We start from the raw sequence: 25,248 nt of genomic DNA, 5'->3' as shown, positions 1-25,248 counted from the left end.
TTTGAAAATTTGGATCAAAAACTACAGTCTATCAAATAGCTGAGAAAAGCTTTAAAAAAAGTGAAAAGACTGATAAGAAACTAAATCTTGATCTGTACCAAGACAAGCAAAATTATAAGGCATAAGGACTGAAAAAGAAGCAATAAAACTATCATTATTAACAGATTACATGATTGTATATGTAGAAAAATCAAAACAATATAACAATAAACTCTGTTGGCCATGATGGCTCACACCTGTAATCCCAGTAATCTGGGAGGGTGAGGCAGGAGAATTGCTTGAGCCCAGGAGTTTGAGACTAGCCTGGAAAATGTAGTGAGACCTCGTCTCTACAAAAAATTAGCCGGGAATGGTGGTGCATGCCTGTAGTACCAGCTACTTAGAAGACTGAGGTGGGAGGATCCCTTGAGCCTGGCAAATGGAGGCTGCCGTAAGCTGAGATCATGCCACTGCACTCCAGCCTGAGTGACAGGCGAGAACTTGTCTCAAAAATAAATAAATAAATAAACTCTTGCAATAAGTGAATTTAGCAAATCAATAGATACGACGTTAAAAAAATGTAAATACATTTCTACACATATGTACCAGCAACAAACACAAAGCAAAAAAAAAATTTTTTTTGGAGACAGAATCTCGCTCTATCGCCCAGGCTGGAGTCTAGTGGCGCGATCTCAGCTCACTGCAAGCTCTGCCTCCCGAGTTCACACATTTTCCTGCCTCAGCCTCCCGAGTAGTTGGGATTACAGGTGCCCGACATCATGCCTGGCTAATTTTTTGTATTTTTAGTAGAGACGGGCTTTCATCGTGTTAGGCAGGATGGTCTTGATTGCCTGACCTCGTGATCCGCCCGCCTCAGCCTCCCAAAGCGCTGGGATTACAGGCGTGAGCCACCACGCCCAGCCAAAATCAAAAAAGTTTTAAATGCCATTTACAATATCATTAAGAAACATCAACTCCTAGGAATAAATCTAAGGAGAGATTCTGCTGAAATGTATATTACTGGGATATGTTAAATAAGATGCAAATAAATGGAAGTGCTTACCAAATTCATAGACTGAGAATCAATACTTTGTAAAAATGTCAAGTCTCTTTAGAGAGCTGTTATACTGTGAATCGCTATAGATTCATCCAGTCTAGATCAAAATCACAGCTTGCAAGACAGGATGGGTGTAGGAAGGAAGAGGGAGAATTGAGAAGCTCTTCTAAAATCCATATAGAAATGCAAAGTAAAGAATAGCCTAGGCAATGCAGATGAAGAAGGAAAAAGCTAGAGTACAATACTAAATAGCAAGACCTATTAAAAAGCTACAGTATTTAGACATGGTGGTGTTGGTACAGACTGTCTACTGTAAAAGAATAGAGACTATAACAACTGATCCACACATGAACACAGTCATGTTATTTATGAGAAAAGTGACACTGCCACACAGAGGCAAAAAGACACTCTCTTCAGTAAATGGTACTGGATCAATTATAATATATATCTGCACGAGAAAACGTATCTTGATCACTGCTTCCTAACAAACAAAAACCAATTTCAGATGAACTGCATATATAAATGTGAAAAGTAAAACAGAAACAGTAAAACTTAAAATAAAACTTTTAGAGAAACATCTTCAGAACTTGGGAAAGACTTCTTAAATCACAGAGAGCACTTACCATCAAAGAAAAAAACGCATAAACTGGACTATTCAAAAATTTCTGCTTTTCAAAAGACACCAATGAGAGAGAAATAAACTAGAGTAGGAAGACATTTGCAATATGTATGCATGTATGTATATATATGAGAATAATCTCATATTGGAGTATATAAACTATCATTACAAATCAATTAGAAAAAGACAATACTGTTTTTTAAAAAATGCACAACTTGAATATATTTACAAATGTCAAAACCCAAGTAGTTAATAAACATGAAAACACTCAACTTCACTAGTTACCATGGATATAAAATTAAAGCCAAAATGAATATCATATACATTCCTGAAGAATGAGGAATTTAGTCACTGCCAAGAATGACTAAAACTTTAAAAAACAGTATTATACGTTGGTAAAGATGTGGAGTGACTGCAACTCTCAAACACTGCAAGTGGGTAAACCAACATTCGAAACTGGAAGTAATTATTAAAGCAAAAAACATACATAATCTATGACAGCAACTCTACTCCTAATATGCCCAAGATAAAGGTAAGCATGTGCTTACCAAATACATGACTGCAATGTGAATTACCATTTTACTTATAATTGCCTAAAACTAGAAACAACTCAAATGTCCATCAATAAAATAGGCCAATTAATTGTGGTATATTCACACAATGGATATCTAAATAATACAAAAACAGAATTAAGAATGAATAAGCTCAATTGTATGCAAGCAACAGTAGTATAAATCTTACAAAACTCACATTGAGTAAAAAAAGCCAGGAACAAAGAGCACAGTATTTATCATTCTATTCATATTAAAGTATAAAAATAAGCAAAAATAAACTCTGTTAGATATCAAGGTAGTGGTTACTCCTATAGGGCAACTAAACGGCAAGGTGATTTTTCTGGGTGCTAATGATGTTCTGTTTCTTAAATCAGATAATGATTTTACAGGTATGTTCAGTTTGTGAAAAAACTTCAAAAATATGTATATAATGAGTATACTGTTTAGTGCTTTATATACAAACATTTAAAACAAATATACTGCTTAGTGCTTTTCTATATATATATATACACATATATTACGCTTCAACAAAAGATTTTTAAAATTTAATTACAGAAACCACAAAACATCACTTACATCCTCTAATGAGTAAGTACCATAAAATCTAAAACTGCCCATTTTGATCCCAATTTTTCGCCAAATTGAAACTGAAAGCCTAAAAAAGGATGTATAAATAGAAAAGAATATGTAAAGAAAAATAAGAGAAAACAAACAAGAAAAGGAGAAGACAGAAAGCAACAATGGAAAGAGAAAGTTGAGAAAGGAAAGAGAAGTGGTATTAGGCCGAGGAATTGGGAAGATCCCATGTTTGACAGGATGCAGCCTTAACATCAGAAATGTTTATTGGCTGCTGACCATTTATAGCTTTCAACAACTGAGTCTTAACCATTTAAAGGATGTAAACTCAATGGTTTAAAGAAGAAATCCTCTATGCCACAATAGCAACTACAAAGTCACTATCATTTTAGAGTTGAATTTAAAGTATGTCAAGAATCAGAGAAGGTCAGGCATGGTGGCTCATGCCTGCAATCCCAGCATTTTGGGAGGCTGAGGCAGGTGGATCACTTGAGGTCATGAGTTCAAGATCAGCTTGGCCAACATGGTGAAACCCCCATCTCTACTAAAAATACAAAAAATAGCCGGGTATGGTGGCATGCGCCTGTCATCCCAGCTACTCAGGAGGCTGAGGCAGAAGGATCGCTTTAACCTGGGAGGTGGAGGTTACAATGAGCCAAGATCGTGTCACTGCATTCCAGACTGGGAGACAGAGCAAAACACCATCTCAAAAATAAAAAAATAAAAAGAATCAGAGAAGACTCAAGTGATACAAACTCATCACAGACAAACAGCTACAAATACATGTGTACTTTAATCTAGATGAATCCAAGAATAAGTACCACATACTCTGTATTGAATTATTTTCAAGTATACCCAACAGTTTTAGTTTTTAAGGGCTAAAATTCCTAAAATCAAGTTATTGCTACCAACGTACACAATTTTTCACTTAATTGTATAACAAACCTGCTTTAGCCTTCTTTTTTGTTTTTTTTGGTTTAGGTTTTGTGTCATCTTGCATGCTGCCTTCTGTGTTTTGTTCCATTGAGCTTATTTCATCATCTTGATGAGAATCTGAAGAAACTGGTCTAACTGAAGATTCCTTCTTTTGTTCACCTTCAACTGTGTCACCAGAGATGGTCAATGTACTACAAATATAATCCAAGTATCAGCCACTGCAGATATATTATTATAATAATTATTATTATTCATGATGCAACAGAGTGAACAGTAAATAGGAGCAAAGATAATCCTAAAATCACTACTATTTTTTCTTGAGATGCATATATTTTCCTACACACTAAAATGATTAGCTGTCAAATAGGTCTCATAGGTTGTAACTTCGCGAGGAGTTATATGATTCAACTAAAACTGAGCTCTAAACCCCAGGGGAAAGGAAATTGTATTAATATTTTATGAGCAATTGATCTCTCTGTACATAAGACTTATCGAAGCACGCCCACCCTGCTGCCAAGTAAATGACTGATCAACCAATTTTTAAATTACCTTATTTAAAAGTATAAAATGTATTCTAGGTTTGTTCAGTCTTCAAGAGGCTTCACAAGCACAACTTTTGATTTCTCTTTTTTCTTTTCTTTCTTTTTTTTTTTTACGACTGGGTCTCACTCTGTCACCCAAGTTGGAGTGCAGTGGTACAATCATAGCTCACTGCTGCCTCAACCTCCCAGGCTCCAGCAATCCTCCCACTTCTGCCTCCCAAATAGCTGGGACTACAGGCACATGCCACCATGCCTGGCTAATTTTTGTACTTTTTGTAGAGATGAGTTTCACCATATTGCTCAGGCTGAGATTTCTAGGTAAAAATTAATTCCTTGTATTTTCTAGTGGTTGGTGAGTCACTACATTTTCAGAAGGCTATTACTAAAATTAAAATCTATATCACGCGAACTAGTAAATGGTAAGAAGTAGCAACCCAGAGGCATACTGAGTTTAAAGAAAAACCAACCTACTAACATTTTAATGTATCAAGTAAAAAAAAATCTGCATTTAAATAATAAAAAATTAATTTCCAATATATTTAGTCACCTTTCCAAAAAAACGGGTTGAGGAAAATAAGACTAGAGAAATATTTCAAATTAGTCATTCCAGAAAGCCATTCTATTTGATCACCAAACACTGTTCTTTAAGGAGAACAGCTACCCTTTGCACACCACTGTCATGTGTTATTTACAATTCATGAGCTAACCTTATTTCATGTTGACTATGGCTTACCAGTCTACCACAGAGGTGGTAGCTATAAGAAGGAAGATTTATAGTTTACTGTGGTAGGAAGCCTCTAAGATGGATCTTACTGATCCCCACCTCTTCATATTCATGTCTTTGTGTAATCCCCTTTCTTTTCAGTGTGGGCTGGACCTAATGACTTACTTCTAACAGACAGAATATGATAAAAGTAATGAATGCCACTTATAAGATTAGGTTCCAAAAAGACTGTGACTTCTGTCTTGCTCTCTCTGAGCCCTTGGTCTGGGGAAGCAAGTGGCCATATTGTGAGTAGACCACATGGAGGAAGTCCAAGTGGCAAGGAACTGGTATACTTGGCCCAAAGCCAGGCAGGACCTGAGGCCTACCAACAGCCACATGAATGAGCTGAGAACTGGATCTTCTAAGGCCTTCTAACAGCTATGTCACTTGACAGATCCTCCCCAAGTCAAGGCTTGAGGTGATTTCAGTCCTGGCTAACATCCTGATTGCAACCTGTGATTGACAGAGACACCCAGCAAAGTCAGTCCCAGATTGCTGGCCCATAGAAACTATGAGACAATAAATGCTTGTCATCCTAAAAGCTGCTAAATTATGGGATAATCTCTTTAATGCATCAACAGATAATACATACTATCATGTCCCTGCAGCAACCTGGTTTGCCATATCTTTATTATCACTGGTCACCTAGCTTTTGAAAAGAGGGGAATTATTTTTGACGGAGCTTTTTAGGGGAAATTGATCCTGAATGCCAAGGAATAGTCACATATAGAATGTTCCCACCTCAAGCTGTTTCTCTAGAGGAGAACTGCAGGGGGGAACAAAGTTAATTATAGCAGTTAAAAAGCATTTTTATCTTATTGTTTTATCCAAGTAGAGAACACATATATATGTATACGTTCATTTAAACTCATACTCTATATACAAGTACATACATATATAAGCATCATAGAGAGAAAAAGATTAGAATACCAAATTGCCAACAGCGATTATCTTTGAATAGTTTTTCTACAATGAGCTAATGTTATTTGTGTAAGAAAAAAAGCTGTATTTATATATCCAAACAGGTATTTGTAACTCAAAAAAGGGGAAGTAATTAGGTTGCTATTACTTTGAAAGCAGATGTAAGTGAGTAGTTCAGGGTAGAGACAAGGTTCTGGCTCAGCCTCTTACTAGTTCTATACTTCAGTTGCCTCATCAGCAAGATAGGAAGAATATTACTTTTCCTCATAAGACTGTCGTAAGAAATAAATGAGTTAATTCTTGTAAAGGACCTAGTACATAGTAAGGTGCTACGTAAAAGCTAGGTGTTCTTATCTTAGTGGCAATGTCTCCAAATAAAAGCCTAAAAATTTTCTTTGTTAAACCACAGATAATATTCAAACCCTGAAAATAATAGAGTGTTTTTCTAAGAGGATATTTTACATTTATCAATGTAAAAATACCTTGTTTCAGCTTTAGAGAAGACTGGAACTTTCTTTTTCTTTTTCTTTTTTTCACTGCTTGATTTGTCATCATGGAATAAAGTACCTGAGGGAAAGTAAGTCAACTGTTCTTTCAGTTTTTTTCTTATTTTCTTCTTAATCTCCTTTGCCATTTCTTCAGTTACATGGCGCTGATATGCTTGCATCAGTTCTTCGTCCCCTTCTAAATCATTCTCTTCTCTTCCCTCATTTGCTTTCTCACTTTTCTGATGATCAATGCCTGGCTGTGGCTTTGTATGCGCTTTCTGGTGTGTAGAATCAACTTCCTTCTCAGGAGTTTCCGGTTTCATGTCTTGTGTAGTCCACTGGGGCACCGTCTTTACCACCTTTTTATTTGGCTTTCCTTGTTTGTCTTCCTCTACACTAACATCATCATTAGGATTTTCAGTTGCTGACTGTGTGTTCCTCAATTTGTTTTTAGCGACTCTCATGGTCTTCTTCAGGTTGTTAGTGTTAGTAGCACTTACATCATCACCTTGTAGTTTCTTTAATATGGGGAAGATTGCTTCTAACAGTGTCAGGCTAGGAAAAGAAGACATGATAACAAAGTTTCAGTTACGCATAGATTAGTTATATAAAGAAAAACCTAATAATTAATGTTTGACAATGTGGAATTATTGGGAGGATTATTTAGTTTTTCACCTGGACACAGTGATACTATTTTAGAACATTTGAGTACTCTCATAATTTATGCTTCCAGAATTTGATAAGCAATCTCTGAATGTAACTTCAGATGAAATGAGTTAATTGACATAGGAAAAAAGTACTTAAGGACCTTTAAGAAGTGAATTAATTGCTCAAATCTCAAATGCTATTTTCCTCATACATATTTTCCTCATGATATACACTCTAATATAATTAACAGATACTTGAGAAATTGCCAAAAGAGCCATTGAATTGACATTTCAGCTAACCCAATAGGAAATACACATGGGTCATTTATTTTGCTTCATAATTACACTGTAAAACCAAAAGTCTACAGCTCTAAGATCACCCTACACTAAATCTAAGTATATCACTAGAATGCTGCTAAATATTACATATTAAGTTAAATCCAGTGACAGACTAAGCACAATCTTGTACCTCTTTCCCCAATTAAAGTTATTTATAATGAGATATATTTTTAACAGAAAAAAATAAATAAGGATAAGAGTCAAGTAATATAAGAAGGAGGAGGGGATAAACTAGATAGACCAAAGGATGACCAATCAAGGAGCTGGGATGAACAGCTCTGCTTCCCATCTCCATTTGTGCTGACTTTCACCCATGGATTAAGCATGGCAGCACAGAGAGAAACGGCAGTATGCTTCAGGTAGGTACAATTCCCATAAACTGCAGGGGCAGACCATGTTAAAAATAACCAACAAGGAACAGAACAGACGTTCTCAAATATAAAGATGGCTTGACAACGGAAAATTAACAAACACTAAAGGAAGGCAGCACAATGAAGGAAAGCCACCAAATCAAACACAATAAATAAATGAACACCAAAGGAAAATACATATCATAAATAAGAATTTTAAATAAGTATAATTAATATTAATAAAGAAATGCAAAAGCATACTGGACCAAGAAAACCCAACTGTTGATATCAAAATAAAATTCTGAATAATAGAAATAAAAGTTTAACAGATGTGTTGAAAAACAGAATGGACAAAAACCATTGCTGACTGTATGTTCCTCAATTTGTTTTTAGTGACTCTCATGCTCTTCTTCAGGCTGTTAGTGTCAGCAGTACTTACATCATCACTTGTAGTTTCTTTAATACAGTGAGGATTGCTTCTAATAGTGTCAGGCTAAAAAAGAAGACATAATAACAAAGTTTCAGCTAAGCGTAGATTGGTTGTATAAAGAAAAACTCAATAATTAATGTTCAACAACGTGTAATTATTGGGAAGATTATTTAGTTTTTTACATGGACATAGTGATACTATTTTAGAGCACTTGCTGAGTACTCTCATAATTTATGCTTCCAGAATTTCATTAATAATCTCTGAATATAACTTCAGATTAACATTTTGGACTAACATTTTGGATTCATTTTGTCGTGCAGAATGTTACACTGTAATGTATGAATGTTACATGTTAACATTTGGTGCTACAAGATGAATCTAAAATCAAAATGGAGAAATGTGCCAGAAATGAATAAACTTAACAATATACACTGGAGTTTGACCTTTGAAACTCCCCATATTTTAAAAGTAGTTAAAAAATATCCAATGTATATAAAAAGGTGATTTTAAAAATGCTGAAAGAACTAGTTTCCCAATACATATCTAAAATCTTACCATCTCTAAGACTCTTTTGCTCACCTAAAATATGTTTCCAAATTCTATCTGTTCTTTGAGGGGAAATTATGATGCCATAGGCTCCAAAAAAAACTTCACCAATCAAATCTAATAAAAATAACATCTCTCTTTTAAAAAAAAGTTTATTTTCACATGTTCTGTTTTAGAAGCAATATTTAATTTTAAATTGTAAAAATAAATAAATAAATAAGGAAAAAACCCACAAAATACACACACACACACACAAAACCCAAAGCTAGCAGAAGACAAGAAATAGCCAAGATCAGAGCAGAAATGAAGGATACAGAGACACAAAAAACTCTTCAAAAAATCAATGAGGCTGGGCATGCTGGCTCACGCCTGTAATCCCAGCAGTTTGGGAGGCTGAGGCAGGTGGATCACATGAGGTCAGGAGTTCGAGATCAGCCTGGCCAACATGGTGAAACCCCATCTCTATCAAAAATACAAAAATTAGCCAGGCATGATGGTGCACACCTGTAATCTCAGCTACTTGGGAGGGTGAGACATAAGAATCACTTTAGAATCAAAGAGACACAATAAAAAATGATACAGGGGATATCCCTATTGACCCCACAGAAATGCAGACAACCATCAGAGAATACTATAAACACCTCTATGCAAATAAACTAGAAAAACTAGAAGAAATGGATAAATTGCTGGACACATACACCCTCCCAACACTGAACCAGGAAGAAGTTGAATCCCTGAATAGACTAATATACAAGTTCTGAAACTGAGGCAGTAATAAATAGCCTACAAACAACCAATCAAAAAAAGCCCAGGACCAGATGGATTTACAGCTGAATTCTACCAGAGGTACAAAACGGAACAGGTACCATTTCTACTGAAACTATTTCAAACAATTGAAAAGGAGGAGTTACTTCCTAACTAATTTTATGAGGCCAGCATCATCCTGATACCAAAACCTGGCAGAGACACAATAAAGAAAGAAAAAAACGTTAAGGCCAATATCCCTGACGAACATCGATGCAAAAATCCTCAATAAAATACTGGGAACCAAATCCAGCAGCACATCAAAAAACTTATCCACCACCATCAAGTCGGCTTCATCCACGGGATGCAAGGCTGGTTCAACATACGCAAATCAATAAACACAATTCATCACATGAACAGAACTAAAGACAAAAACCATATGATTATCTTAATAGACACAGGAAAAGGTCTTCGATAAAATTCAACATTCAATAAACAAGGTACTTACGGGAACATACTTCAAAATAAGAGCCATTTATGACAAATCCACAGCCATACCGCCCAAAGTAATTTATAGATCCTATGCTATTCTTATTAAATTACCATTGACGTTCTTCACAGAATTAGAAAAAACTACTTTAAAATTCATACGGAAACAAAAAAGAGCCTATATAGCCAAGACAATCCTAAACAAAAAGAACAAAGCTGGAGACATCATACCACCTGACTTCAAACTATACTGGAGTAACCAAAACAGCATGGTACAGATACAAAAACAGACATATAGACCAATGGAACAGAAATAAGACATCAGAAATAAGGCTACACATCAACCATCTTATATTTGACAAACCTGACAAAAACAAGCAATAGGGAAAGGATTCCCTATTTAAAAGTGGTGCTGGGAAAACTGGCTAGCCACATGCAGAACATTGAAACTGGACCCCTGCCTCACACCTTACACAAAAATTAACTCAACATAGATTCAACACTTAAATGTAAAACCCAGAACTATGAAAACCCTAGAAGAAAATCTAGGCAATACGATTCAGGACATAGGCACAGGCAAAGATTTCATAACAAAAAATGTCAACAGCAACTGCAATAAAAGCAAAAATTGGCAAATGGGATCTAATAAAAGAGCTTCTGCACAGCAAAAGAAACTATCATCAGAGTGAACAGACAACCTCCAGAATGGGAGAAAATTCTTGTAATCTATCCATCTGACAAAGGTCTAATATCTAGTACCTACAAGGAACTTAAACAAATTTATAACAAAAAACCAAACAACCCCATCAAAAAGTGGGCAAAGGACATGAATACACACTTCTCAAAAGAAGACATTCATGTGGCCAACAAACATGATAAAAAGGTCAACATCACCGATGGTTAGAGAAATGCAAATCAAAACCACAATGAGATACCATCTCACACCAGTCAGAATGGCAATTATTAAAAAGTCAAGAAACAACAGACGCTGGTGAAGCTATGGAAAAATAGGAATGCTTTTACACTGTTGGTGGTGTTAGTTCAACCACTGAGGAAGACACTGTGGCAATTCCTCAAAGACCTAGAACCAGAATTACTATTGGATCCAGCAATCCCATTACTAGGCATATACCCAAAGGAATATAAATCATTCTATTATAAAGATACACGCGTGCATATGTTCACCAAAGCACTGTTCACAATAGCAAAGACATGGAATCAACCCAAATGTTCATGGATGATAGACTGGATAAAGAAAATGTGGTACATACACACCAAGGAATACTAATCAGTCATAAAAAGGAAAGAGATCATGTAGGGACATGGATAAAAGGCAGGAACAGAAAACCAAACACTGCATGTTATCACTTCCAAGTGGGAGCTGAACAGTGAGAACACATGGACACAGGGAGAGGAAAACAAACACTGGGGCCTGTCAGGGAATCTGGGGGAGGGAGGTCATCAGGATAAAAAGCTAATGCATATGTGGCTTAATACCTAGGTGACAGTTTGATAGGTTTGTTACCTATGTAACAAACTTGCAAATCCTACACATGTATCTCGGAATATAAAATAACATTTTTAAAAATTGCTATTTTTTTCAGAATGTTCTTTTTCTATGACTTCATTCATACCTCAATAACCTTGAATTTCCATTATGTTAAAATGGGGCATATGCAAATTTTTATTACTACTTTTTCAGTGAGTACCAATAATGTAGCACCGATATATACAAATTGTGAGTATACTCCTGAAGGAAATAATTAGAAAAAGACCTAATCAAGAATTAGAAAGAGAAGAAAGATTTAGTCTCAAGGAAAAAAATTTTTTTTTTAAATTTTATTTTTTATTATACTTTAAGTTCTAGGGTACATGTGCATAACGTGCAGGTTTGTTACATATGTATATTTGGGCCATGTTGGTGTGCTGCACCCATCAACTCGTCAGCACCCAGCAATTCGTCATTTATATCAGGTATAACTCCCAATGCAATCCCTCCCGCCTCCCGCCTCCCCATGATAGGCCCCAGTGTGTGATGTTCCCCTTCCCGCGTCCAAGTGATCTCATTGTTCAGTTCCCACCTATGAGTGAGAACATGCGGTGTTTGGTTTTCTGTTCTTGTGATAGTTTGCTAAGAATGATGGTTTCCAGCTGCATCCATGTCCCTACAAAGGACGCAAACTCATCCTTTTTTATGGCTGCATAGTATTCCATGGTGTATATGTGGCACATTTTATTAATCCAGTCTGTCACAGATGGAACGTACCTCAAAATAATAAGAGCTATTTATGACAAACCCACAGCTAATATCATACTGAATGGGCAAAAACTGGAAAAATTCCCTTTGAAAACTGGCACAAGACAGGGATGCCCTCTCTCACCACTCCTATTCAACATAGTGTTGGAAGTTCTGGCTAGGGCAATCAGGCAAGAGAAAGAAATAAAGGCTATTCAGTTAGGAAAAGAAGAAGTCAAATTGTCCCTGTTTGCAGATGACATGATTGTATATTTAGAAAACCCCATCGTCTCAGCCCAAAATCTCCTTAAGCTGATAAGCAACTTCAGCAAAGTCTCAGGATACAAAATTAATGTGCAAAAATCACAAGCATTCTTATACACCAGTAACAGACAAACAGAGAGCCAAATCAGGAATGAACTTCCATTCACAATTGCTTCCAAGAGAATCAAATACCTAGGAATCCAACTTACAAGGGATGTAAAGGACCTCTTCAAGGAGAACTACAAACCACTGCTCAGTGAAATCAAAGAGGACACAAACAAATGGAAGAACATACCATGCTCATGGATAGGAAGAATCAATATCGTGAAAATGGCCATACTGCCCAAGGTTATTTATAGATTCAATGCCATCCCCATCAAGCTACCAATGAGTTTCTTCACAGAATTGGAAAAAACTGCTTTAAAGTTCATATGGAACCAAAAAAGAGCCCGCATTGCCATGACAATCCTAAGTCAAAAGGACAAAGCTGGAGGCGTCACGCTACCTGACTTCAAACTATACTACAAGGCTACAGTAACCAAAACAGCATGGTACTGGTACCAAAACAGAGATATAGACCAATGGAACAGAACAGAGTCCTCAGAAATAATACCGCACATCTACAGCCATCTGATCTTTGACAAACCTGAGAGAAACAAGAAATGGGGAAAGGATTCCCTATTTAATAAATGGTGCTGGGAAAATTGGCTAGCCATAAGTAGAAAGCTGAAACTGGATCATTTCCTTACCCCTTATACGAAGATTAATTCAAGATGGATTAGAGACTTAAACTTAAATGTTAGACCTAATACCATAAAAACCCTAGTAGAAAATCTAGGTAGTACCATTCAGGACATAGGCATGGGCAAGGACTTCATGTCTAAAACACCAAAAGCAACGGCAGCAAAAGCCAAAATTGACAAATGGGATCTCATTAAACTAAAGAGCTTTTGCACAGCAAAAGAAACTACCATCAGAGTGAACAGGCAACCTACAGAATGGGAGAAAATTTTTGCAACCTACTCATCTGACAAAGGGCTAATATCCAGAATCTACAAAGAACTCAAACAAATATACAAGAAAAAAAGAAACAACCCCATCAAAAAGTGGGCAAAGGATATGAACAGACATTTCTCAAAAGAAGACATTCATACAGCCAACAGACACATGAAAAAATGCTCATCATCACTCGCCATCAGAGAAATGCAAATCAAAACCACAATGAGATACCATCTCACACCAGGTAGAATGGCAATCATTAAGAAGTCAGGAAACAACAGGTGTTGGAGAGGATGTGGAGAAATAGGAACACTTTTACACTGTTGGTGGGATTGTAAACTAGTTCAACCATTATGGAAAACAGTATGGCAATTCCTCAAGGATCTAGAACTAGATGTACCATATGACCCAGCCATCCCACTACTGGGTATATACACAAAGGATTATAAATTATTCTACTACAAAGACACATGCACACGTATGTTTATTGCGGCACTATTCACAATAGCAAAGACTTGGAATCAACCCAAATGTCCATCTGTGACAGACTGGATTAAGAAAATGTGCCACATATACACCATGGAATACTATGCAGCCATAAAAAAGGATGAGTTTGCGTCCTTTGTAGGGACATGGATGCAGCTGGAAACCATCATTCTTAGCAAACTATCACAAGAACAGAAAACCAAACACCGCATGTTCTCACTCATAGGTGGGAACTGAACAATGAGATCACTTGGACGCGGGAAGGGGAACATCACACACTGGGGCCTATCATGGGGAGGGGGGAGGAGGGAGGGATTGCATTGGGGAGTTATACATGATATAAATGATGAATTGATGGGTGCTGACGAGTTGATGGGTGCAGCACACCAACATGGCATAAGTATACATATGTAACAAACCTGCACGTTATGCACATGTACCCTAGAACTTAAAGTAGAAAAAAAAAAAAAAAAAAAAAAAAGAACAACTAATTTTCTGAGGAGGAATTCTAGGCTTCAGAAATTTGCATAAAGAAAAGCCAAATGTTAATGCACAGACAATGGGGAAAATGCCTCCAGGTCATTTCAGAGACCTTCACAGAGCCCTTCCTATCACAGGCCTGGAAGCCTAGGAGGGAAAAATGGATTCACGGGCCAGGCCCAGGGCCTCGCTGCTGTGTGCAGGCTTGAGACATGGGGCCCCGTGTCTCAGCTGCTCTGGCTGCAGTTATGGCTAAAAGGGGCCAAGAGACAGCTCAGGCTATTAATTCAGAGGGTGAAAGCCCCATGTCTTGGCAGCTTTCATGTCGTATTGAGCCTGTGGGTGTGCAGAAAGCAAGAGCTGAGGTTTGGAAACCTCTGCCTAGATTTTAGAGGATGTATGGAAATGTTTGGACGTCCAGATAGAAGTCCACTGCAGGGGTGGAACCCTCATGGAGAACCTCTACTATGGCAGTGCAGAAGGGAAATGTGGGGTTCGAGTTCCTACACAAGTCTCCACTGGGGCACTGCCTGGTAGAGCTGTGATAAGAGGGCCACTGTCCTCCAGAGCTCAGAATTGTAGATCCAGACAGTGTGCACCAAGCACCTGGAAAAGCCACAGGCACTCAATGCCAGCCGGTGAAAGCAGCTGCAGGGGCTGTACCATGCAGAGCCACAGGGTAGAGCTGCCCAAGGCCTCGGGAGTCTACCCCTTGTGTCAGTGTGGTCTAGATGTTAGACATGGAGTCAAAGGAGATTATTTTGGAGCTTTAAAATTTAATGACTGCCCTGCTGGGTTTTGGACTTGCATGGGGCCTATAGCCCCTTTGTTTTGGCCAATCTGACTTTTGGAATGGGAGCATTGACCCAATCCCTATCCCCACATTGTATCTCAGAAGTAACTAACTTGTTTTTTATTTTACAGGCTCATGGAAGAGACCTGCCTTGTGTCAGATGAGATTTTGGACTGTGGAATTTCGGGTTAATGTTGAAATAAGGTAAGACTTGGGGAACTGTTGAGAAAGCATGATTGTGTTTTGAAATGTGAGAAGGACATGAGATTTGGGAGAGGCCACGGGTGGAATGATACGGTTTGGCTCTGTGTATCCACCCAAATCTCATGGTGAATTACTACCACATGTTGAAAGAGGGACAAGGTGGGAGGTGACTGAATCATGGCTGTGGACTTCCCTCCTGCTGTTCTCTTGAGTTCTCCTGAGATCCCTTTGTTTGAAAGTGTGTAGCACTTCTCCCTTTGCTTGCTCTCTCTCCAGGTCTGGCCATGTGAAAACTGTGCCTGCCTCCCCTTCCACCATGATTGTAGCATCCAGAGGCCTCCCCAGCCATGTCCCCCAATATAGCATGCTGAACTGTAAGGTGACTAAACCTCTTTTCTTCATAAATTACCCAGTCTCAGTTAGCTCTTTATAGCAGTGAGAGAAGACTAATACAATGTTCTACCATTAAATAATGCCACTTCACATATATTTTAAGAAGTTCAGCCAGGCATGGTGGCTCACACCTGTAATTGCAGCTCTTTGGGAATGCAAGGCAGGATGATCACATGAACCCAGAAGTTCAAGACCAGAGTGGGCAACATAGTGAGACCCTATCTCTACAGAAAAAACAAAAATTAGCCAGATGTGGTGGTGTGCACCTGTAGTCCCAGCTACTGAGGGCGTGGAGGTGGGAGGATTGCTTAAGCCCAGAAAGTCAAGGCTGCAGTGAGCTGTGATCTCACCACTGCACTCCAGCCTGGGTGACAGAGTGAGACCCTGTCTTAAAAAAAAAAGAAAAAAGAAGAAACTCACAAAAGTATACTTCTATTTATTTCCTCCCATACTTTGTGCTATGTTGGTCTTAGGTCTGAACATTTGTCCTCTCAAAAACTCACATTAAAATTTAGTCCATAATTTGGCAGTATTGAAAGTTGAGGCCTTTTAGTGGTGATTGAGTCATGAGGACTTTGCCCTCATGAGCAGATTAATCCATCAATGGATTAACCAATTTATGGATTAATGGGCTAATGGATTAGGGCAGGGGTCCCCATGCCCCAGGCCTCAGAGTGGTGCTTGTCCACGGCCTTTTACGAATCAGACCACATAGCAGGAAGTAAGTGGTGGGCGAGAGCATTATTGGCTGAGCTCCACCTCCTGTCAGATCAGTGGCAGCATTAGATTCTCACAGGAGCATCAACCCTATTATAAACGACGCACGCAAGGGACCTAGGTTGCACATTTCCTTATGAGAATCTAACCAATACCTGACGATCTGAGGTGGAACACTTTCATTCTGAAACCATCATCCCTGGCCCACTCCATGGAAAAACTGTCTTCCACAAAACTGGCTCCTGGTGCCAAAATGGTTGGGGATTGCTGGATTAGAGGATCATCATAACGGTGGGGCTGGTGACTTTATAAGAAGCAGACTTAGGCTAACACATTCAGCCCCCTTGGCATATGATGCTCTGCACTGCCTTGGGACTGCAGAGTCCTCACCAGCAAAAAGGTTCTCATCAGATGTGAACCCTTGACCTTGGACTTCTCAGCCTTAAAACCTGTAAGAAATAAATTCCTTTTCTTAATAAATTACGTTTCTGATATTCTGTTATAAGTAACAGAAAACTAAGACCGTTGTTAAATCATTTACTTCTACAAATACAGGTCGAATATCCCTTATCCAAAATGCTTGAGACAAAAAGCGTTTCAGATTTCTTTGGATTTTGTATATATGCATTCTATTTACTGGTTCAACATTCCTAATCTAAAATTCAAAATCCAAAATACTCCAATGAGCATTTCCTTTGAGCATAATCATGCTCAAAATGTTTTTGGATTCTTGACCATTTTGGATTTCAGATTAGGGATACTCACCATTTATTATAAATCCTACAAAAAAACAACTAATTATTCTTGCTTTAAAAAATATCTTTTAAAGAGACTTTTTAGTAAGAGAAAAGCCTTCTATATCATGTTTACTATTTGCTGTGCTCTTCTTTATTGTAAATCAAAATGTCCACTTGATTTTTTTTTTTTTTAACACTTTCTTGTACTACAGGTTTACTGACAAATTCTTTCAGCTTTTGTATACCTCAAAAAGTTTTTATTTCACCTTCATTTTTGCAAGATATGTCTCCTTGCAAAAATGAAGGTGAAACAGAAACTTTTTGAGGACAGAGAATTTTAGGTTGACAATTTTTTTTATTCAGTATTTTGAAATATTGTTCCATTGTCTTTTAGCTAGAATCGTTTCTGATGAGAAGTCTGCTGGCATTATTCTCCCACATAAAAAGTCTTTATTTTCTCTGGCTGCTTTTAAGATTTTCAATTTTCCTTCATTTTCAGCAACTGTAGTATGATTTTGTTCATATTTCTTCTGTTTATGACCTGTTGAGCTTTCCTGATCTGTGGGTATTTTGTTTCCACACAGTCTACAAAGTTTTTAGTCATTATTTCTTCCAATGTATTCTGTCCCCATTCCTCAGGTTTCAAGTACACGTAAGTTAAAATGCCTAATATTGTCCTATAGGTCATTGGTGTTCTCTTCTTCCTTCTCTCCAACTCCTATTCCAAAGGCCTTTTTTAGTGGTATGCTATTCAATAAACTCTCCAGCGAGGATAGGGTAGTACAAACAAAACGCCTAGTCCAGTGTTTACCAACTTCCATGACGTAAGTATTCATATAAATAGCCAATTTTAAGTTACTAATGGTTTAACAACCAATTTACAAAATTCCCTAATATTTAACAATCATAAACCTGGACAGGCCATGTCAGCCCACCACTGATTTTTTTGTGTTTGATTTGAATAATTTATATTGCTATTTCTTCACGTTTACTGATAATTTTAATGCATTGTCCAATATGCTAACTGCAGTCAATTAAAAATTTTGAATACTGTATTTTTTTAATCTGTAGAAGTATGATTTGGTCTTTGAAAATATGTTCTATTTCTTTCTTTTACACCTTCTTTATGTTTTCCTGTTCCTCTCCTAGAGTCTGTTTCTATTGATTGACTCATCTTTTGGTAATGGATCAGGTTATCTTTCTTTTTTTAAATGCCTGGTAGATTTGATTGAATATCTGACATTATAAATTTTATATTGTTGGTGGCTGGATTTTGTTGGCAATCCTTTAAATATTGCTGGGCTTTGCTCTGGGATACACTGAAATTACTTCAACCAGTATAATCCATTTAAGGCTTTTTTTTTTTTTTTGAGACGGAGTCTCACTCTGTCACCCAGGCTGGAGTCAGTGGTGCGATCTTGGCTCACTGTAACCTACACCTCCCAGCTTCAAGTGATTCTCCTGTCTCAGCCTCCCAAGTAACTGGGACTACAGGTGCCTGCCACCACACTCGGCTAATTTTTTTTTTTTTTTTTTTTTTTGTATTTTTAGTAGAGACAGGGTTGCACTATGTTGGTCAGGCTGGTCTCGAACTCCTGACCTCGTGATCCGCCCACAGCCTCCCAAAGTGCTGGGATTACAGGCGTGAGCCACCAAACCCAGCCCATTTAAGACTTTTTAAATTTAGTTACCCCCTGAAAACATTGGGGTTCTAAATTTGTTTTTGACAGAGCCAAAGGTAATTACAGATTTATAAGCTAAATCCAGGCCAACACTTATATAGGTGAATGAACACATGAAGGATATTATTAATACCTAGGAAACTGTGAAGATTTTCTACCCTTTTAAAATCAATTCAGTGCACAATACAAAAAGTTTTAGAAAATGTAATTCATAAGATGAAGAAGATATCACCTCTACAAAAGAACTATTATAAAAATAAAGTGAGAGAAGATAAAATCAAGATAATACAATATACACAATAAAAGTGAGCAAAATATGGCTTAACTTTCCCCTTTTAAAAGAATGCATATGCAACTCCAAAAATCATTATAGCTACAATTTGAGTACTTACTCTTAGCAATTCATATTTATTTGTTCCAGTTACTATTCCTGAGTATCAAACCACTCCAGACTTAGCAGTGTAAAATAATAAGCAGTTTATTATGCTCTGAGCCCACTATATTCTCTTTATTTATCAAGCCCCTCTTATCTAATTCCTGATGCTTTGATCCCACAATCCATCACTTCAATCATCACCCGCCATTTTCATGTACTTCCTATCCATCACACTTGTCTGGTAAAACTGCAGGCACTGTTCAAATTTAGTGAACTTTATTTCCATAACTATAACCAGGCTATTGAATACTGCTGGAAAAACCTGAACCACTTCAAAGATGGTGTATTAGTCCATTTTCACGCTGCTGATAAAGACATAACTGACACTGGGCAATTTACAAATGAAAGAGGTTTAATGGACTTAAAGTTCCACATGGTCGAGGCCTCACAATCATGGTGGAAGGCAAGGTGGAGCAAGTCACATCTTACATGGATGGCGGCAGGCAGAGAGAGCTTGTGCAGGGAAACTCCAATTTTTAAAACCATCAGATCTCATGAGACTTATTCACTATGACGACAACAGCAGAGGAAAGACCTGCCCCCGTGATTCAATTACCTCCCACTGGGTTCCTCCCATGACACATGGGAATTGTGAAAGTTACAATTCAAGATAAGATTTGGGTGGGGACACAGCCAAACCATATCACATGTTAACCTTTCTACCAGCATTCTACCAAAAAGCCTTGCTTGCTACCATACTACTAATAAACTTTTAAATACCTTTTTGATAAGCAAAAATATCTTGGTATTCCAATCTGAATCTCTTTTAAAATATTACTACATTAAAATATTACTACATTTATTACTACATTTATTACTACATTACTACAATTCAATACAAACTATTGAAATCATACATAATATACAATGTTATTTTCTCTTGTATCTGGTTTTATTTTTTCATTCCTTTTGCTCACTTAGCTCATTCCTTTTGCTCATCTTAATATTTATGGAATCAATTTATGCAACTTCCTTACAAGTTAACAAAAGGGATGAAACTTACTCATAAGGTTGTTACAAGGATTATAGGATAATTATAAAATACTCAGAAGGTCCTTCTGATTCCACATTATGTAGTTGCTCAATAAATATTAGCAATTATTATCAGTAGCTATATGTAAGAGCATTAATGCTATGACTATAAAAATACTACATACTTTTCTCAGTGAACTGGCTTATAGCCAGGTTTGGTTTTTGACAAAAAAGTATCTTATACATCAGATTTATTCATTCATTCGACAAATACTCATTGAGTCTTCTGTGTGCAGGCAGAAAATGCTGTCTTCATTTGGGAGGTCTTTTATCCCTTTTAAGACCAGAATATTTTGGGAGGTCTTTTATCCCTTTTAAGAACAGAATATCTTTATACACTGGAAGGTTAAACCAGCCAGTTATTTTTATTGTCTTATGGAAATACCTGCCTATTAGATTTTTACAGTTTAAGTTTTTGAGTTACCTGAAACGTAATTTTTAGTTTGTGAGATAAAATTCCGTCCCTCAAAGTTTCGCTCGTCACCCAGGCTGGAGTGCAGTGGCATGATCTCAGCTCACTGAAACCTCCACCTCCCGGGTTCAAGTGATTCTCGTGTCTCAGCCACCCAAGTAGCTGGGATTACAGGTATACAACATCATGCCTGGCTAATTTTTTGTATTTTTAGTAGAGACTGGGTTTCAACATGTTGGCCAGGCTGGTCTTGAACTGCTAGCCTCAAGTGATCTGCCTGCCTTGGCCTCCAAAAATGCTAGGACTACAGGTGTGAGCCACTGTGCCTGGCCTTTTGTTTTAAATATTTCAGTTAATCTTCCTGTTGTATTTTTCTGCATTAACTTTAGCCTAATTTTGCAACTAAAGAAATCATCCACTGGAAACTATTACAATTGGATTAAAACTAAAAATTAATCTGGAAACACCTGGTATATATAAAGTGCAACCTATCTGTAACACCTACTAATAAATTTTTTCTATTTGAATCTGTACTTTTGGAAATTTTACTTTTAAGATCTTTCAGGACTTTTGTAGTTTCTATGTATGTAGTATCTATCTGTTAATTTTTGTATTTTTCTCCAATACTTTCTTATTGTTTCTAGCTATAATCGTTAATTTTATGTACTTATTTTGTTCACACAGGTTGATTCACATAGGTTTTCTAATATTAGCATTCAAACCATCAATAATGATCATTTGTTCTCCTCACTAAGCATCATATTTGCCCACACTGTACACTATACACTGGCATAACAGGGAGCCAGTATAGTTGTTATGAACTGTACTGTACAAGCTATAGAATCAGTAGGACCTGGATTCACTATTATTGGTTATATGATCCTGGGTACATTTCTTAACCTCTGTGCCTCAGTTCTTCAGTGTATACTGATTTTATAGGATGTGTGTGAGAATTAGATGAGTTAATACATGTAAAACACTTATGGTGCCTGCTATGCAACAAATATGGACAAATACCTATTGAAAAAAAGCTATCATATCTTTATGTTTCATGTCTTAATATATTTACTTCAAGATTATTAAACACTTATGATGAAAAGACATCTTCCCTTGCAGGTCCTGATTTTAAAGGAAGAACCTATAGGCTAGGTGTCCCCCTTTTCAAGGGGACCCACAGAAAACTATTGAAATCATACATAATATACCATGTATATGTATGGATTTGCATTTTCCTAGAACCCCACAGTGTGTTCTAGGTTTGTTGCTCACATGTATGGCTTTCACATACATGAACACAAAATGTTCTAAAAAATCCATTACCATCCTATTCCCAATTAAAATACAACAGCTTTTTTCCTTGTTATTTTTATATTATATGGTTTTTATTCAATTTATTTGCACTAACTTATTAATATTGACTGATATCCAATTATGAAGCTATTCTTGAGTTCTTCGAGGCAACTATATGGCTGAGACAGATTATTCTTTTAACATGATTAATTTCAATGTGTTCATATATTTACATAGCGATTTTGTTCTCTTAACACACATTCATAAATGAGACAGCTATAAGTTTTTCTTCAGAAATAAAAACATAGACAACTGTCTATATTTTTGCACATTTTTACTTTTAAACTTTATGTCATTTTGTTTAATGTGTGAATCTTGCAAGCAAAATACCTGATATTTTATTTTATTTACTATTACTATTATTTTTGAGACAGGGTCTCGCTCTATCACTCCGGTAAGAATGCAGTGGCATGATCATGGCTCACTACAGCCTCGACCTCCCAGCTCAAGCAATCCTCCCACCTCAGCCTCCCGAGTAGCTAGGACTACAAGCGCATGCCACCATGCCCAGGTAAGTTTTTATTTTTTGAGAGATGGGATCTTACTACATTGCCCAGGCTAGTCTTGAACTCCTGCACTGAAGCAATTTCTCCCACCTTGGATTTCCAAAGTGTTGGGATTACAGACATGAGCTACCACGCCTGGTCCTGATTACTTTAAAAGTCTATTTTTGAATCCGCTTTCAAAAATAGGAAGCTTAAACTATTTACATTTATTGTCATGACTGAGTTTGCTCTTAAATTTCTTATTTCATTATATTCTTTAAAAAAATCTCATTTAATTTTTTTTAACTCAGATGACTTAGAAAGTGTAATAATCTATTTTATATATATCACTTGTTTTATTTATTTCAAACTCTAGGATGAAATAATAACTTTTGACTACACGCTATAGTTAAGAATAATGGTTACGTGACTTTTTCTTCCTAAGTTAAGACGCTTTGCTTAATCTTTGAAAACAATTTGGTTCTGTTCTCTCACATTATCATAGACACATATCTAATGTAAAATCTTCAGGAATTACTCTGGACATATATAATAATTAAGAAAGTTCTACATATTTAACTGATTTCAAAGTTCATCCAATGTATTTTTGGTTCATAAATTTTTCACTAAAATTCTTTTAACTGATACATAATAGTTGTACATATTTTGGGGGTACATGTGATATTCTGACACTGTATATAGTATATAATGATCACATCAGAGCATCTGACATACCCATTACTCCAAGCACTTATCTTTTATGTTGGGAACATAAATCTTTTCTTCTGGCTATTTTGAAATATACAACAAATTATTAACTATAATTTCCCTACTGTAATACTAACTACTAGAATTTATTCCTTCCAACTGTATATTTATACACCTTAACCAACTTCTCTTCATCCCTCCCTCTAAGATCTTAAGATGTTCTATTCTTAAATTCTTAACTTTGATTCTTATCTAGAAATGGTACTACATCTTTAATAAATCTTAAATCTTTGTTTTTTTTTTCAGGGAGGGAACACTGATAATATTTCGCTAATAATGCACATATGTTTACAACTACCATCAAAAATAACTAACAACTTAGGTGACTAGATTCCTCAGGCTACAATTTTTCCCTTAATGCTCTAAATATTTCTCCATTGTCTTTTGGATTTAGTGTTTTTACAGAGAAGTCTGAAATATATTATATGTTTTTCTGTTTAAGTGTTTGTAATATTTATTTTACTCTTAAGATAAAAACAAAAGAATGTTTCTAGATATAGTTCTCATCTCGTAAGTTTTGCCTGGAATGCAAGATGGACTCATCTCTTCAGAAATCTCAGCAAGGTTTCTTCGTCATGCTTGTTATTGTTGCTGCTCCACTAGTGCTGTCTGGGAATACTTATTTGTGGGTCAAATATTTTCCTATGTCCTCATTCTTTATTTCTTTCATTTTAGTTTTGGTCATTTCTTCTCACCTCGAATTTGTCTCCCACTTCACTGATTAGATTTTTCAAACGTAGTGTCAATTCTATCATTTTAGGCCTGAGATATAGTCTTAAGGAAGCAACTGAAGAAAGAACATGTACTTTTAAAATTGCAGAGACTGCGGTCTTAAATCCCAGTTATCCTATTTTTGACTATATGACCTAAGGAAATCACTTAACATGTCTGTTTATAAAATTTCTCATGTGCAAAAAAAGAGTCCCAATGCCTATCTTGCAAGATTAACATTAAGATTTAGAAATAATATTTGTAAAACTCTTATTATTGTGCCTTATATATAATTGGAACATAAGATGAACCTGCCATTATTATGAATCCTTATTTTGACTTTTTTCCTTGCTTAATTTTATTTCAGACTGCTCCCTTTCTCATCTCAGCCTGTTTTGTATGTAGGATTCCCTGTTCTTCTTTCAAGAAGAGGTCCTATCTCTTCAAATTTCATTAAAATAGGTAATATTGGGTGGTGGTTAAGGCAGTGGATTCTGCACTCCCATTCTCAGTGTTTGAATCCTGGTTCTACCATTTACGATGTAACTTTCAGCAAGTTTCTTAACTTCTATGATGTAGTTTTCTCCTCCGAAGAAATGAAACCCCATAAGTTCGTCGTTTGTACTAAATGACTGAATATATATAAAGTGTTTAGAAGAGTGCCTAAAGATAGAAAGCATTCAGGCATCTAGCAAATGAAAGCAGGTATTATTCTTTTACTTCCTACAGTTAATCATGTCAAAAATATTTTGTTTTCCTCTAAGTCCTCTAGAAATATTCCCCTTCTTTTGAGCTGGGAAATCTCTTTCCAAATATCTGTTTCTAGTGTACTTATTTCTGAAAGAAAAGAAGCCTAGTCAGGCCTGCTGTTTGCAAAGAGAGGCTGGGTAAATTAAGTTTAGTCATTTCACACTTATGTGCCCCTCAACATTTAAACTGGACTTTAGATAAATGGAAATAACCTCTGCCCATTCTGATTATCCATTTAATTTAAACCTTGGTCTAAATCAGTTTAGATTCAGTCTTGTTCATGGCTCACAACTCCCAGTTCTTTAATACTGAGAGACAATATGAGGTTCT

General features: G+C 36.5%; 1 protein-coding gene across 1 annotated transcript in view; it reads right to left on the bottom strand.

Annotated features, from left to right (window-relative positions):
- The window catches only part of AHI1 (Abelson helper integration site 1), a 226,399-nt gene that overhangs the window by 192,252 nt on the left and 8,899 nt on the right, over positions 1–25,248 (bottom strand). The window contains 4 exon segments of the mRNA XM_030929352.1: positions 3,731–3,912; positions 6,433–6,947; positions 6,949–6,993; positions 8,214–8,267. Of these exon segments, the coding sequence (XP_030785212.1) occupies positions 3,731–3,912; positions 6,433–6,947; positions 6,949–6,993; positions 8,214–8,267 (796 nt within the window).

This window comes from Rhinopithecus roxellana, chromosome 4, assembly GCF_007565055.1.
Source record: "Rhinopithecus roxellana isolate Shanxi Qingling chromosome 4, ASM756505v1, whole genome shotgun sequence".
NCBI lineage: Eukaryota > Metazoa > Chordata > Mammalia > Primates > Cercopithecidae > Rhinopithecus > Rhinopithecus roxellana.
Note: the sequence above shows the minus strand (reverse complement) of the source record. Positions and strands in the feature narration are given on the sequence as shown.